This window comes from Actinia tenebrosa, unplaced genomic scaffold (genome assembly GCF_029948245.1).
Source record: "Actinia tenebrosa isolate PJP-AT-01 unplaced genomic scaffold, QUT_ActTen_1.0 PGA_scaffold3__52_contigs__length_22856419, whole genome shotgun sequence".
In the NCBI taxonomy this organism is placed as follows: Eukaryota; Metazoa; Cnidaria; class Anthozoa; order Actiniaria; family Actiniidae; genus Actinia; species Actinia tenebrosa.
Genome location: NW_028292580.1, coordinates 19,388,850 through 19,401,005, shown reverse-complemented (window position 1 = coordinate 19,401,005; position 12,156 = coordinate 19,388,850). Strand labels below are relative to the sequence as shown.

Below are 12,156 nucleotides of genomic sequence, written 5' to 3'. Positions count from 1 at the left end.
TATGAACGAGTTTTTGGATCGAGCACAAACATGAATGAAAGATTTAAGCTTGACTCAATCACAGAGAAAAGGAAAGATGAAAAGAAAGAATTTCCTCACCCCCTCCCCCCACTTTTTGTTTTGTTTTTTTTAGTATTCCTTAACGAGACGCGGAAATTTGTTTTGAAGACTTTGTGTTGACTTTATCTATTGATTTCTAACGTTTGGTGCGACCCTCCACGTGACTGTAATAATTGATGTGTGTTTTAACGCGTCTTGTTTGTGTTTATACCCCGGGGGTGATAGCTAGTCAGTCCTTTGCCCCAAAGAACGACAGACAGAATGGCCGTTCGATTTGTCTACCTCATCGCAGCGTCTTTACTAACGCTCTGCGTGGTCATCATCACACGAACTATACAATTTTCATTCCCTAAGACTGTACACAAGCCATGTCAAGCTTCCGATGATGATTTTATTCATGCAGACGATAACGTTTTAGGAAGATTTAGCCAAGCAATTAGGTTTCGAACCATAGCGAGGGGTGACGGTGACTACGATAGACAAGAACTTTTAAAGCTCCAAAACTTTATTCTTAAAGGTAAAACTACCTGTAAATTAGAATGAACTTTTTGACTTATCTTAATCTATATCTTTTCATGAATTTTGAAGTGGAATATAATGAAATTGTCAGTTAATTTTGGTTGAGCGTTTGTAGTGTCATTATTTGTCAAATCAGACGCCATAATTATATTGCATGACATGAACTTTGTACGATAAGATTCAAGATTATCAAGGACCTCACACGCTCGATTAACGACATACAACAAAAACCTAATTCTGTCGTTTAATGCAAGTTAAATAGGACTTTATTCTTAAGTTTGTACATATATGTTGTGAATCGTGTTGTTCGTATTCAATTTCAAAAAAATATTCTGAAGTTTATTGGGCTTTCTGTGTAAATATATACGAAAAATTATCTAATCTTAGTAAAAACAAATTCTTGCTCATTCTAAAGAAGATATTTATTGCAGAAATATTCAAAACTAGAGCTTATATTTTTTTAAATAGTTTTTGCTATTCAATTATGCAAATGTTGTGTTTTTCATGCTATTTCATTAAGTCAAGGCCTAATTATAATTTATGCAGTTTAAATTTTAACTGCATTCTATTGATGGAAGCATAGGATAGGCTAGTCTCCCCTCAGCTGTTGGGAAGTGATCATTGCGTGATGACAATAAGAACCCCTGCGGGGGAGACTAAGGATACACAATCTAGAGCAAATATTTGACTTGATCTTGAGTTTCCAAGGTTGCATCTTGGGTGCAGCAAGTACTGGCTATGATTTATGGAGATCGGCTCAGCTATCTATGGTCATATAGGAGCGTTAACATGTTCTTATGTAGTTCCAGAATAATAAATAAATAAATAAATCACTTTTGTTTAAGTGTCTAGTCGTTCTAGCGCTTTCGCACTAATTGGGGACACTTTCCACTCACACGCACTACCACTACATTTAATATTCTATGCACACAACGCTCAACTCACATGTTGATTTTTATGGAGGGAGGAAACCGGAGAACCCGGAGAAAACCCTCGTAGCATAGGAGAGAACAACACATCAAACAAACTCAATTCACATGTGGCGACCGCAGGGCTCGAACCAGCGACCCGGCCCGTTGGACTCACAGCGGTGAAAGACGACGCACTAGCCGCGAACGCCACCCATGCTACCCACATATCCATATCCCATATCCACCCCACCTGAAGAATTTTTGAAGACCCCAACCCCCTACCTCCAGAAACTGTAATTAATTTGTTCTTTCTCTGACTCCCCATACCCCTGGGAAATTACAAATTCTTTTGGGGTCGGGGTATAGATAATTTCTGGAACCACACATTCCTGTCTGTAAATAATGCTGCTCATTTCATTTCATTTGTTTCCAGAATTTTCATTCACATTTAGCCATCCTCTGGTCAGTTATGACATCATCGCCAACTACAGCATATTACTCCATGTCAAGGGTAGTGATGCAGCACTGAGACCATATCTCATAGCAAGTCACCTTGATGTGGTCCCAGCTAGCAATGAATCATGGGAAGTGCCGCCATTTGAGGGTCGAATAAAGGATGGGTATATTTGGGGGAGAGGTACCCTTGATGTTAAAAATGGAGTGATGGTAAGTGTGCAGAACTAGCTATAGACCATTTATATACATGCAATATAGAATGGTAGTGCAAATGGAGCCAACCAAAAAAAAGGAACGTCTTTCCAATACATTTCTCACGTCATTATGCATGGTCTTTATTATTTATTTATTTATGGAATTACTTATTTGTTCATGGAATTTGAAAAGGCATACATACATTAGAAGTCGCAAAATCGCAGTCCTTCAGCACAGTTAAATTCAAGGATTTCAGTTGCTTGTAACTAATATGCAGAATTGAGGCTATCACTATATAGTAATCGTTGAAACATCATGAGATCTATTTACAGGTAATAGGCTTTTTGTAGCTAAGCAATCACGTGCTGATTAATTCACTGAGAGTAAATGAATGAACATTTTGATTCCCATGAGTGAAATTTACTGGAGAGCAAACAAACTTTCTACAACCTGTTTTGAGAGATCGTAATAAAACTACATTTCGTAACACACTGGATACACATGTTTTCATTCAGTTCTTTACAAGTAGCCAAAAAGAATCACCAATTTAATATAAAAACAAACATTTTGCATTCCAGTACAGACACGTGACCGTTAACTGCAAAGGGCCTATTGTCTTATTAATATCCTAACCCTGAGCATTTACTAATTCCCATTTGGTTTCTCTTTCGGAGACAAAATATTTCTCTAATTAATTGATTTATGCAAAATAGGACGCTGTTTTATTACATTAGGTATAGCACTAATAATGCTGTTTTTTTATAGTTTTTTTTTTTTTTGAATTGCTGACACTAGATTATTTTTATTGGTAGGCATCTTTGGAAGCTCTTCAGTTTTTATTAAAAAGAGGTCACAAACCCAAGAGAAGCTTCTACCTTGCTTATGGACATGACGAGGAGGTTGGTAAGATAGCTAGTGTAGTATTCTTATGTAAGGCCGCAAGGCTTTATGGGTAAGAACACGTGCGAGAGCGAGAGAGTATGCATGGAGTTGAAGATTGTAATCTTCTTCAGTGTGTGCTGATAGTGTTGGGAAGGTTGTCATTAAAGAGATCAAATGAACATCAAATGAAATCAAATGATGAAAATATTTGTACAGCTAGTAAACATTAAGTGAGGTGGAGTTTCATATATATATAATTATACAGTTATAATAATGTCCTTTTTTCCAGGTAGGGGGTAACGATGGAGCAAAACAGATAGCTGCAACTCTACGTTCAAAAAAAGTACAGTTAGAGTTTCTAGTAGATGAAGGTACCATCATTGTAAGAGACACATTTCCTGGCGTTAAATCTCCTTATGCTCTGTAAGTACTTTTTGTTGTTGAATTTATCATTTTATTTGATTAATTTGGGGATGTTATTTATAATGTGCAAATAAATAGCATCAAGCATTCAGCGTAACTGCACATTAATATGCTTATAGAGTTGGAGTTGCTGAAAAAGGATATTTGATAGTAGAGTTGAGTGTGACGACATTGGGTGGTCATTCCTCTATGCCACCAAGAGAAACAAGCATTGGCATCCTTGCTCAAGCAATAGCAAGGTACGACTTATATTATAAGTGTGTGTTTGTTATATACGTTACTCCTTATTTTCTGTTTGTTGGGCACAGCAAGTTGCATTCATTGTTCTGCATGAAGCAATATAGCTATATATGCTTATAAGACTCTGTTACGTGTTGAAACTTTTAACTGAAATTTGTGTGCAACTGCATTATTGCAAGAAACGTTTTGAGAGGAAAGGGGTGTAACAGAGCACAGTTTTGTCCTGAAACTCATGATCATATGCACATATATATATCAAATTTTAGTTTCATGAATAGAAAGCAGTTCTACTTTTCTTGAAACGTTCTTGTGACAAAAGTTTCACAAAGCTGGGGGTATATGGTGCAATTTGTTCTAAAACTTGTCTCGCAACACCATTGTAGCCTGCATTCAACCGGTATAGTTTCCTCAAAATAACCGAGGTAATATACCAGCTGAACACAGGGTGTACCATTGCAGCAATTAGTCTTAGCTAAATGTTTCAACGTGTAAAATACAGTCCTTTTAATTACTTGTTCACGTATACAGATATTTCAACTGATCTTATTTGGTATTGTTTCTGTGACAGACTAGAGTCATGCCCCATGCCTGCTATCTTAGACTCTGGTGGACCAATCCAAGGGTTGTTTGAAGAGGTTGCACCAAAGGTAACTGCAGAAGTATTTATTACATTATGTAATATATTTATGATGTGCGGGCAGGTGGTCGGGCGGGCAGGCCGGTGGGTGGATAGGCAGGCAGGCAGGCAGGGGGCAGTGGAGAGAAGGGAGGTGTACATACAATATCTATACTGTGGTGCTTATGGCAGTTTTTTCTCCTAAGGCTGCCCTTCCTCTTCGCCTCATAATTGCAAATCTATGGCTTTTCAAGTTTTTCTTTACAAGGTAAGCCGAGGTGTCTCATTTTGTTGCATCATAATTATTAATTTATAAATACCCCACTATCTGAACAGTAGTGCAAACATAACAAATGGGGCAGCCAGTGCTTGGCCACACTTAGCCATAACCTTTGACGACTTGAATACTAAAGGTTGTCTTTTGGCTAGTAACTTCTCAGCTCTACTAGCTTAGGGCCAGTGACAAAAAAAGTTACGATTCAGCACTGTTGGGCGATTGACAATAATGGCTACATTTATATCTGTAACAGAGTGCTGTCAAGTAAACCTTCTACCAATGCAATGATACGGACAACAACAGCCATCACTGGGTTTAATGCAGGAATAAAGGTGAGTCAAGACAAATAATATTGGAAACCATATAGTAAGGATTTCACATTCATTTTCTGGTGGTGCTAATGGCGATGATGATATATGTAATATATACAGTATGAGTGGCCGTGTTGTATCAGATATACAACCATGAGGCGTAGCCTTATATCTGATACAACACGGACACGAATACTGTACATGACTTATCAGACGTCTAGGTTAGTTCCTTTGTGTTTGACTAAAATTTTCAAAATTAAAGTGAATTTGGCCAAGAAAATCCAACTTAAAGTTTATGCAAATGAACACAGTTTTGTATCAAATTTACAACACTCTTCACGGTCGTGATTTCTGTTGTGTTTTCCTCATTAATTATTCATGAGTTTGATAAGATGTTATAGATGATATCAATGATGGTGATGATGATGATACATGATAGTGATGATGATGGTACATGATGGTGATGATGATGATACATGATAGTGATGATGATGGTATATGGTGATGATGATGGTATATGGTGATGGTGATGATGATACATGATAGTGATGATGATGGTGATGATGATGATAAGTGATGGTGATGATGATACATGATAGCGATGATAGCACATGATTGTGATGATGATGATAAATGATGGTGGTAATGATGATGTAGATGATGATGTAGATGATGATGTTAATCATGAGATACCTAATGATACTTATGGTGATGCTACATATATAATCAATAAGGCACAATGATGATGCTGATTAATGAAGGATGACAGGTACATCTGGTTATATATAATTCCTTCTCAATTACAATGAAAGACTAGTTACAGACAGTTGCTCACAAATCTTAATTATAGGAAAATGTCATTGCACCTTCTGCCAAAGCAATTGTCAATCACCGAATCCACCCAATGAACACATTAGATGAGGTATGAGCTATTCAAAATGTTTCAATTATATAAATTTATCAAACACAATTGAACCTTAACAGCCAATCAGAATACAGGAAACATGGTGTATATTTGGTGGTATTCCACTGTTCCTTCTCACCAGGCATTGCAGTCCTGGTATATTTTCAATGGTGTGGGGAAAATAGTTTTACAGTGCTTTCTGATCATAACTTGTCATGCTTTTATCATCATGCTTCAGGTGGTTGAACACGACAGGTACTGTATCAACGACAAGAGAGTTAATATACGACTTGCCAGACATACTCTTCCATCACCAGTGTCGCCATGGGACAAAAGTGCTTTTGGATACCAGGTAATTTCAAAAACTAACCAACTCAAGTCTGCGCGACTGGACCAAAAGGAACTCTGGGTAGCAATCATTGAAGCCGAGTTGACTCCATAATTTTATCTGACTAGTTATGCCTGGTTTACAGCACGAACCTTTGTAGGCGAACGGGAAGTGTTGAAGGAAACGTTTTTTAAATGCCTTCATACTTTTGGAATTGTGAACTGAATCATAACTACTTTGTTTTTCTTTCCCTAAACCCCAAGACATGCATTTGATGGATTGTTTCTCGCCATTGTTATCTTATTTCTAGGGAGAACGATTAATTCAGTGATTTTTACCCATATCCCTTTCGGTCCAGTCGTGTAGGCTTGAGCCGGTCGACGTTTTTTGAATTGACTGTATGTCGAGTGGTTTATCACAAGCAAGCTAGAAATATTTTAAAGGGGTATTGTCTCAACTTATCTTCTATTCTTATTTTTTTCAACTCAAAAGGGAAGTGGTCATTGCCACAAATTCCGACCCCTGGACCCATCCTTGATAAGGAAGTGGGATTTTTGCATTTTGATGATCAATTTGGTTCAATCGTGATTCATCCTGTCAATTTCCATTTCTCAGGTTGTATCTGAGAGTATACGACAGGTATTCCCAGAAGCTACTGTAGCACCTGGTCTAATGATCGCTGGTACAGACACCACACACTACCTGGACTTGACCAAAGCAGTTTATAGGTTTCTACCATCACTACTAGGCCCAGAGGACTTGAAAAGATTCCATGGTTTTAATGAACGGATATCGGTGAAAAACTATGAACAAACTATCAATTATTTTTATCATTTAATGGTGAATGCAGATAAAACACCTCAAGAACAAAGACCAAAAGTAGAACTATAATCAAGGCATTTTTTAAATTTTCAATATTTCATGTAATAAAGGATATAATTTAGCCATTCCAAGGTCAAGGAACATACTGGACCGAGTTGGCATCAACAGTGTTCCTTATACTCACTGGTTGAATGAATCCTTAGTGGACTGGGACAAACACTCAAGTTGAAAAGTAAGCCTCAAGAGGTAAATCCAGACATGCATGGAGTCTTACATTAATTTTTTTAAAGTCCTGACACAATAGGTTTTAGTGGATCCCAATCAAGGCGTTTCCATGTGGGTCCTTAAGTATGTGCCCTTGAAAAGTTTGTTTTCCAACATCATGAGAACACTTTAATCGATGTGCACTAAAACCTACTTTGTTGCAACTATAATTCCACATTTGCAAACAAAGCTTTCTTCTAGGAATATGAACACTCAAATACTCATAAATTTTAAGATATAATCCTGACAAAGGAGCAATACAGAATAACACAATGACTATATTCAACACAATTACATTTTTTAAAGGACTTTAATATATAAATGCACTAAAACGAAAATTTTTCAATTTTATTGACAAGTAATCCATGTAAGCTTTCATAATTCAAGATTGTTAAATGCATAACTAAACTCCCATGTTAGTGGCCTATCATAGGATCATCACTATAATCAAGCTAGTGTGACCACACTTTAAGCGGCTGCAATGGAGATTGTGTAACCTACTACGATAGGTAGAGATTGTGTAACCTACTACGATAGGTTTGACTCCTTGTTCTCAACCTACAAACATGTTTGCTTGCCTCTGAAATGATAATGGGAAGCAAGTGCCGGAGAATACGATTGCATGTTTGTCAATTTGTGTTGGATCTACAATGTACCAAAAAGCACCAAAGAGATCCCTCTGAAACCAAGGGTAGTTTGGATATAGAGAAGGAAATGGGTACATCTGTGATGTACTGAGAAGCACTGGAGATAGAGCCCTCTGGAAACAAAGTCAGATTGCACATGGTATATGCAATGTTCTAAGGTGTGCTCCGCTATGGTGTCACCTCTTACCAATGTGACCCAGGTTTGATTCCTAGGCTCAGTGTCATTGGAAGGTTTGTCGTTACATAATGAGTCCAACTACCACAGGTTTCATGTAGCAGGTCAACTTAATGCAACTATTTTTCTAGGCTCCAGTTTTAGTACCAATTGACATGTGAAGGCCAGAGATACAGGTAAAGAGCCAAAAGTATTGATTAGTATTTTAACATGCAGCTCAACTCGACAGCTCATTATTATAAAGTTCATAATGTACATGAAATGAGACACGATAGACCCTTTCCCAGTTCCCTATGCCATCTTGAAAGGTAGCCGTGCCTTTGCATCAAATCCAGATGACAATGAGCTTGCAATGATAGAGACCTTTCTTAACACCTTGGACAATTATTTATGTCTCTCTCATTGCAAGCTTACTGTTTGTCTCGCTCTGATGCAAAGGCACAGTTACCTTTCTAGATGCCGCAGGGAACTGTCAAGTGAACTATTACTACCAAAGATTACTACTTTCCTCTCTTGCAAAGTATGCCTTTTTTAAGACAAATATTGGTAAATAATAATAGTATCAAATTTCAAATGTAAAAACAATTTTTTTATTAAGATTTTATAATTGTTAAATATTACATAATGGGCTTCGGAAGCTATGAAAAGATATTAAATTTTGAAATTAAGAATCCTGTATTTTGTTCTTGATATTGTTTGCACTCCACCAAATGAGGAGAGCTGCAACAACGGCAAGGAATTCTGTCTGCACCCACAATCCTTCTCTGCCAGCACCCTAGGACAATAAAAAATTCAATACATTTGATACCGATAATAAAATTTAAATCTGCTGTCATAATTACTTGTATCTTACGACTCCTTAGAGTGCATACCATATATTTATATATGCAAAATTTTGTAAGAAATTGCACAAATTTGCTCAAATTAGTAAGACGAGTAGACTGCTGAACAGTGTAACAACGACACACAAGTATACAAAGTACTCACTTTGTGGTTGATGTCAAGGGTAAACAGAGGCTTAATTTCAGTAGATTCACCACTTCGTTGGGCCTATATAGTAACAACAAAGCAATGCTACTTTAGGAATATCAACACACAACATACTGCTGCACCAGTACACCTAGAAAGCCTGATGTTGTCAGATTATATTATAAAATAATAATCAGCGTTAATTCATTGGATTGACAGATTATAAGGTATTCATCATCCAACACAGGCTTTGATTGTAAGATCATAAAATACATGTAATATCTGTACATTTTTACCTTTCTGTAGTTAGAGTATCCCTCCTCATCCATAAAATTGATCTTGTAAGTACCAGATGGTGCTTTCTTATGTGCCACGGACCAGCTCACCTGTCAACAAGTAAAAGAACATCAATATTTCTGAATTTAAAGCAGTTTCCAATGCAGTTGGCCACCTTTTCACTGCTGCCAACCAAAATAATCAGTCAGAACCTACAATTACATTTTTCAGCTTGCTTCGGCAGTACCACATTTGAAAAATAGTGAAATTTGCTGTTTGACTAAACTTTAGGATACATGCTAATTAAGATTATTCTTAAATATGCTGTACCCATATTAATGTGTAAACGGGTAACAGTTTTGTGTTGTATGGCATTCTGGTCAGAACTTCTTAGAGGTGTAGATCTAATCACACAGTATCATTGTAGCGATTGTAGTTCATCATTCCAGATCCATCATTAGTCCAAATATTTTAATTTCTTATAGTACTTTTAGTGTTACATAGGAATAACCTTACATCAAAGGAAGAGAGCTAACAAACTCTAGTGATATTTGATGCAGGGATTGTCCAGGAGAGTGTCTAGAAAAAGTGCAGGAATTGAACCGAGGGGAGAGGCGAGTGCACTCTCACTATGCCACCATTGATTTTTACCATAATAAATTCAAAGCTAAAACTTTTATTTCATGTTATCTTATCCAATGTGTTCTTATCACACATGGTTGTAGCATCGGTGCTGCACCTGGTATTTGGTATCATCGGCAGATCTTGTTACTGGCATGACGTTACCATTAACTTCAGCATACAAATGTACATCCTATAAAATGAATTTTAAAAAGCCTTACAGTTATTACAATAATTGTTTAGAAAAGATAACACTTTAGTGTTTAAGACTTGGGTGAATTCCGGTCCAGCTTTGTGATAAAAGTACTATGTAAATTATGGTATAGATGTGAGAAATATGAATATTTTGACCAAAACTAGACTTTTATACAAGAAATTTTGTTTTCTTGAAAGCATTGTTTTTCCCCCAGGATCAAGTGATGGTCAGAACTTCTTAAAGGATATGTTATAATCAACAAACATCATTGTAGCAATTACTGTTCATCATTCCATCCTATAATGACCACATACATTCAGAAATAGTGGGAAACGATGACGAAGGCTCCGTATGATGCTATACAATACCTTGGTATTGTTTTCACAGGTCAGTGAGAATTCTGTTAGAAAAACTGTCTCAGTTGACATAAATATATTTCCTGATGTGTGAATATCTGGAGTGGCTTTTATAAATAGTGGGAAACGATGATCAATGCTCTAAATGATGCTATACGATACCTTGGCATTGTTTTCACACGTCAGTGAGAATTCTGTTAGAAAAACTGTCTCAGTTGACATAAATATATTTCCTGAAGTGTAAATATCTGGAGTGGCTTTGGGTCTTACACAGGTTTCACCTACAAAGAAAAAATATTTGATTTTAAAAATAATACCTTCAAACTGTATTCTAATAATAATATTATCATGTAATAGACTTTTTTAATGCTCGCAGCATTTCCTAACTGCTTTATTGTTGAACAGAGAACAGAAAAGAGCTGAGCACAGAAATTATAGCTGATGATGTAAATGTCATTATTTTCTTTGAAAATATGGTTGCGCATGTATGCATGAAAATTGCACTGTGCTCTCTATTCTGAGGCAACACAGTTTGAACCAATCAAAATGCATATAGCAAGTAGACTATTGATGGTTTTCAACTATTCCCAAGAGAATTAGATAACAAGACATGGCAGCCATGTTGGAGGATATATATAACAAGAATTTATTGACAATTCTTTTGTTAAGTTCCTCCAACATGGCCACCGGGAAAACCATCAATTGAAAGATAGTTTTTATATCAACCCTTTTAAAATGTCGATTTGAATAAGAGCTATCGTACTGATGAAAAATTGAAATATTTTAACCATCTGAATATCTTTTAGAATCAGATTTTACGACTATAAGTAAACTCTAAAAACGAGCTCCCCATTATTGAAAGAGTTCTCAAATAGAGCCCACTATTGCTATAGCTACATGTCTAGCAGTTACTTGAACTGTGGATCAAAGCACTGTGAAAGGTATAGTAGCATGCTTGAAGACTTGAAATCTTTTATTCCATGATTACAGATGTATCTTTATTATTATTATTCGAGTCTGTTATTGGCTACCCTGGTTCCAGAGGAGCTTAGTTTCGCCTTTCTCCCCCAGCCACAAAGCGCCTCTGGAACCAGGGCAGTTTTTGGCCTGTGAAAAGCTGTTAAAAGTAGTGAACATCTTCACAACAGGGTGAGACTTGTATTACAGTAAAGATGGCAAGACAATTTTGGGACTGTGCAACTAGCTGTCAGCTTAATAAAGGGTATCCGCTTTATAAAGGGGTCCTTACAACAGTACTGTATAAATTAAAAGCTTGATATATGCAAAATACATTCACGAATATGTACGCTGTTTTGAGTTCTTTTTTTGCTTTGGAGATACTATCTATTTTGGATTAGTTTGAGGTGTATCGAGAGTATACTTGCTCTGAATTAAGAATTTTTTTTGGAATTAGCCAGTAAAAACGTGTCTCGTCATCAAAGAAAGAAGGACCGAATCAAATTCTTTTAAGGTAAAAAAAAAGAGGAATATTTAAAAACACGTGCGAGTTTACTTAACTACAATGAATCATATGTTGTATTCGAATGATTAAGCCTGGTAATAGGTCTTACCTAGCACCAAAAGAGGGATAAAAAGCCCAATAATGAACACAAAGAAGTTCTTTGCCGCCATCTTGCTTCCACGCCGCTCGAAGAGGACGAGACCACGTGACAAGGCCTTTTTATACCCACGCGCCAGCTGTTGTTAT

General features: G+C 36.6%; 2 protein-coding genes and 2 non-coding genes across 4 annotated transcripts; 1 reads left to right on the top strand and 3 right to left on the bottom strand.

The window, feature by feature from the left end:
* Window positions 1–267: 267 nt before the first annotated feature.
* Window positions 268–8,701, top strand: LOC116301431 (N-fatty-acyl-amino acid synthase/hydrolase PM20D1). The gene is made up of 11 exons (XM_031710485.2): window positions 268–577; window positions 1,924–2,156; window positions 2,954–3,040; window positions 3,313–3,446; window positions 3,566–3,685; window positions 4,255–4,333; window positions 4,509–4,570; window positions 4,833–4,911; window positions 5,741–5,812; window positions 6,033–6,146; window positions 6,738–8,701. The coding sequence occupies exons 1-11, from the start codon at window positions 322–324 to the stop codon at window positions 7,011–7,013; spliced, it is 1,512 nt and encodes a 503-aa protein (XP_031566345.2). The 5' UTR covers window positions 268–321; the 3' UTR covers window positions 7,014–8,701.
* LOC116301435 (translocon-associated protein subunit delta) lies at window positions 8,598–12,149 on the bottom strand. The gene is made up of 6 exons (XM_031710490.2): window positions 12,020–12,149; window positions 10,611–10,729; window positions 10,015–10,089; window positions 9,296–9,385; window positions 9,018–9,080; window positions 8,598–8,805 (listed from the first exon to the last, which is right to left on the bottom strand). Exons 1-6 carry the CDS (start codon window positions 12,078–12,080, stop codon window positions 8,695–8,697), a joined length of 519 nt encoding a protein of 172 aa, XP_031566350.1. The 5' UTR covers window positions 12,081–12,149; the 3' UTR covers window positions 8,598–8,694.
* LOC116301441 (small nucleolar RNA SNORD61) lies at window positions 9,652–9,722 on the bottom strand. The gene has a single exon (XR_004197733.1). It is a non-coding gene; the product is annotated as a small nucleolar RNA SNORD61 (small nucleolar RNA).
* On the bottom strand, window positions 10,316–10,386 carry LOC116301440 (small nucleolar RNA SNORD61). The gene has a single exon (XR_004197732.2). It is a non-coding gene; the product is annotated as a small nucleolar RNA SNORD61 (small nucleolar RNA).
* Window positions 12,150–12,156: the final 7 nt, after the last annotated feature.

Excerpts from the sequence above, each read along its gene's own strand:
- LOC116301431 (XM_031710485.2), top strand. The coding sequence starts at position 322 with ATGGCCGTTCGATTTGTCTACCTCATCGCAGCGTCTTTACTAACGCTC. Across the intron at positions 2,157-2,953 it reads ATGTTAAAAATGGAGTGATG|GCATCTTTGGAAGCTCTTCA; the intron begins GTAAGTGTGCAG and ends TTTTATTGGTAG. Across the intron at positions 3,041-3,312 it reads CTTATGGACATGACGAGGAG|GTAGGGGGTAACGATGGAGC; the intron begins GTTGGTAAGATA and ends CCTTTTTTCCAG.
- LOC116301435 (XM_031710490.2), bottom strand. The coding sequence starts at position 12,080 with ATGGCGGCAAAGAACTTCTTTGTGTTCATTATTGGGCTTTTTATCCCT. Across the intron at positions 10,730-12,019 it reads TATCCCTCTTTTGGTGCTAG|GTGAAACCTGTGTAAGACCC; the intron begins GTAAGACCTATT and ends TTTTCTTTGTAG. Across the intron at positions 9,081-9,295 it reads GATACTCTAACTACAGAAAG|GCCCAACGAAGTGGTGAATC; the intron begins GTAAAAATGTAC and ends GTTACTATATAG.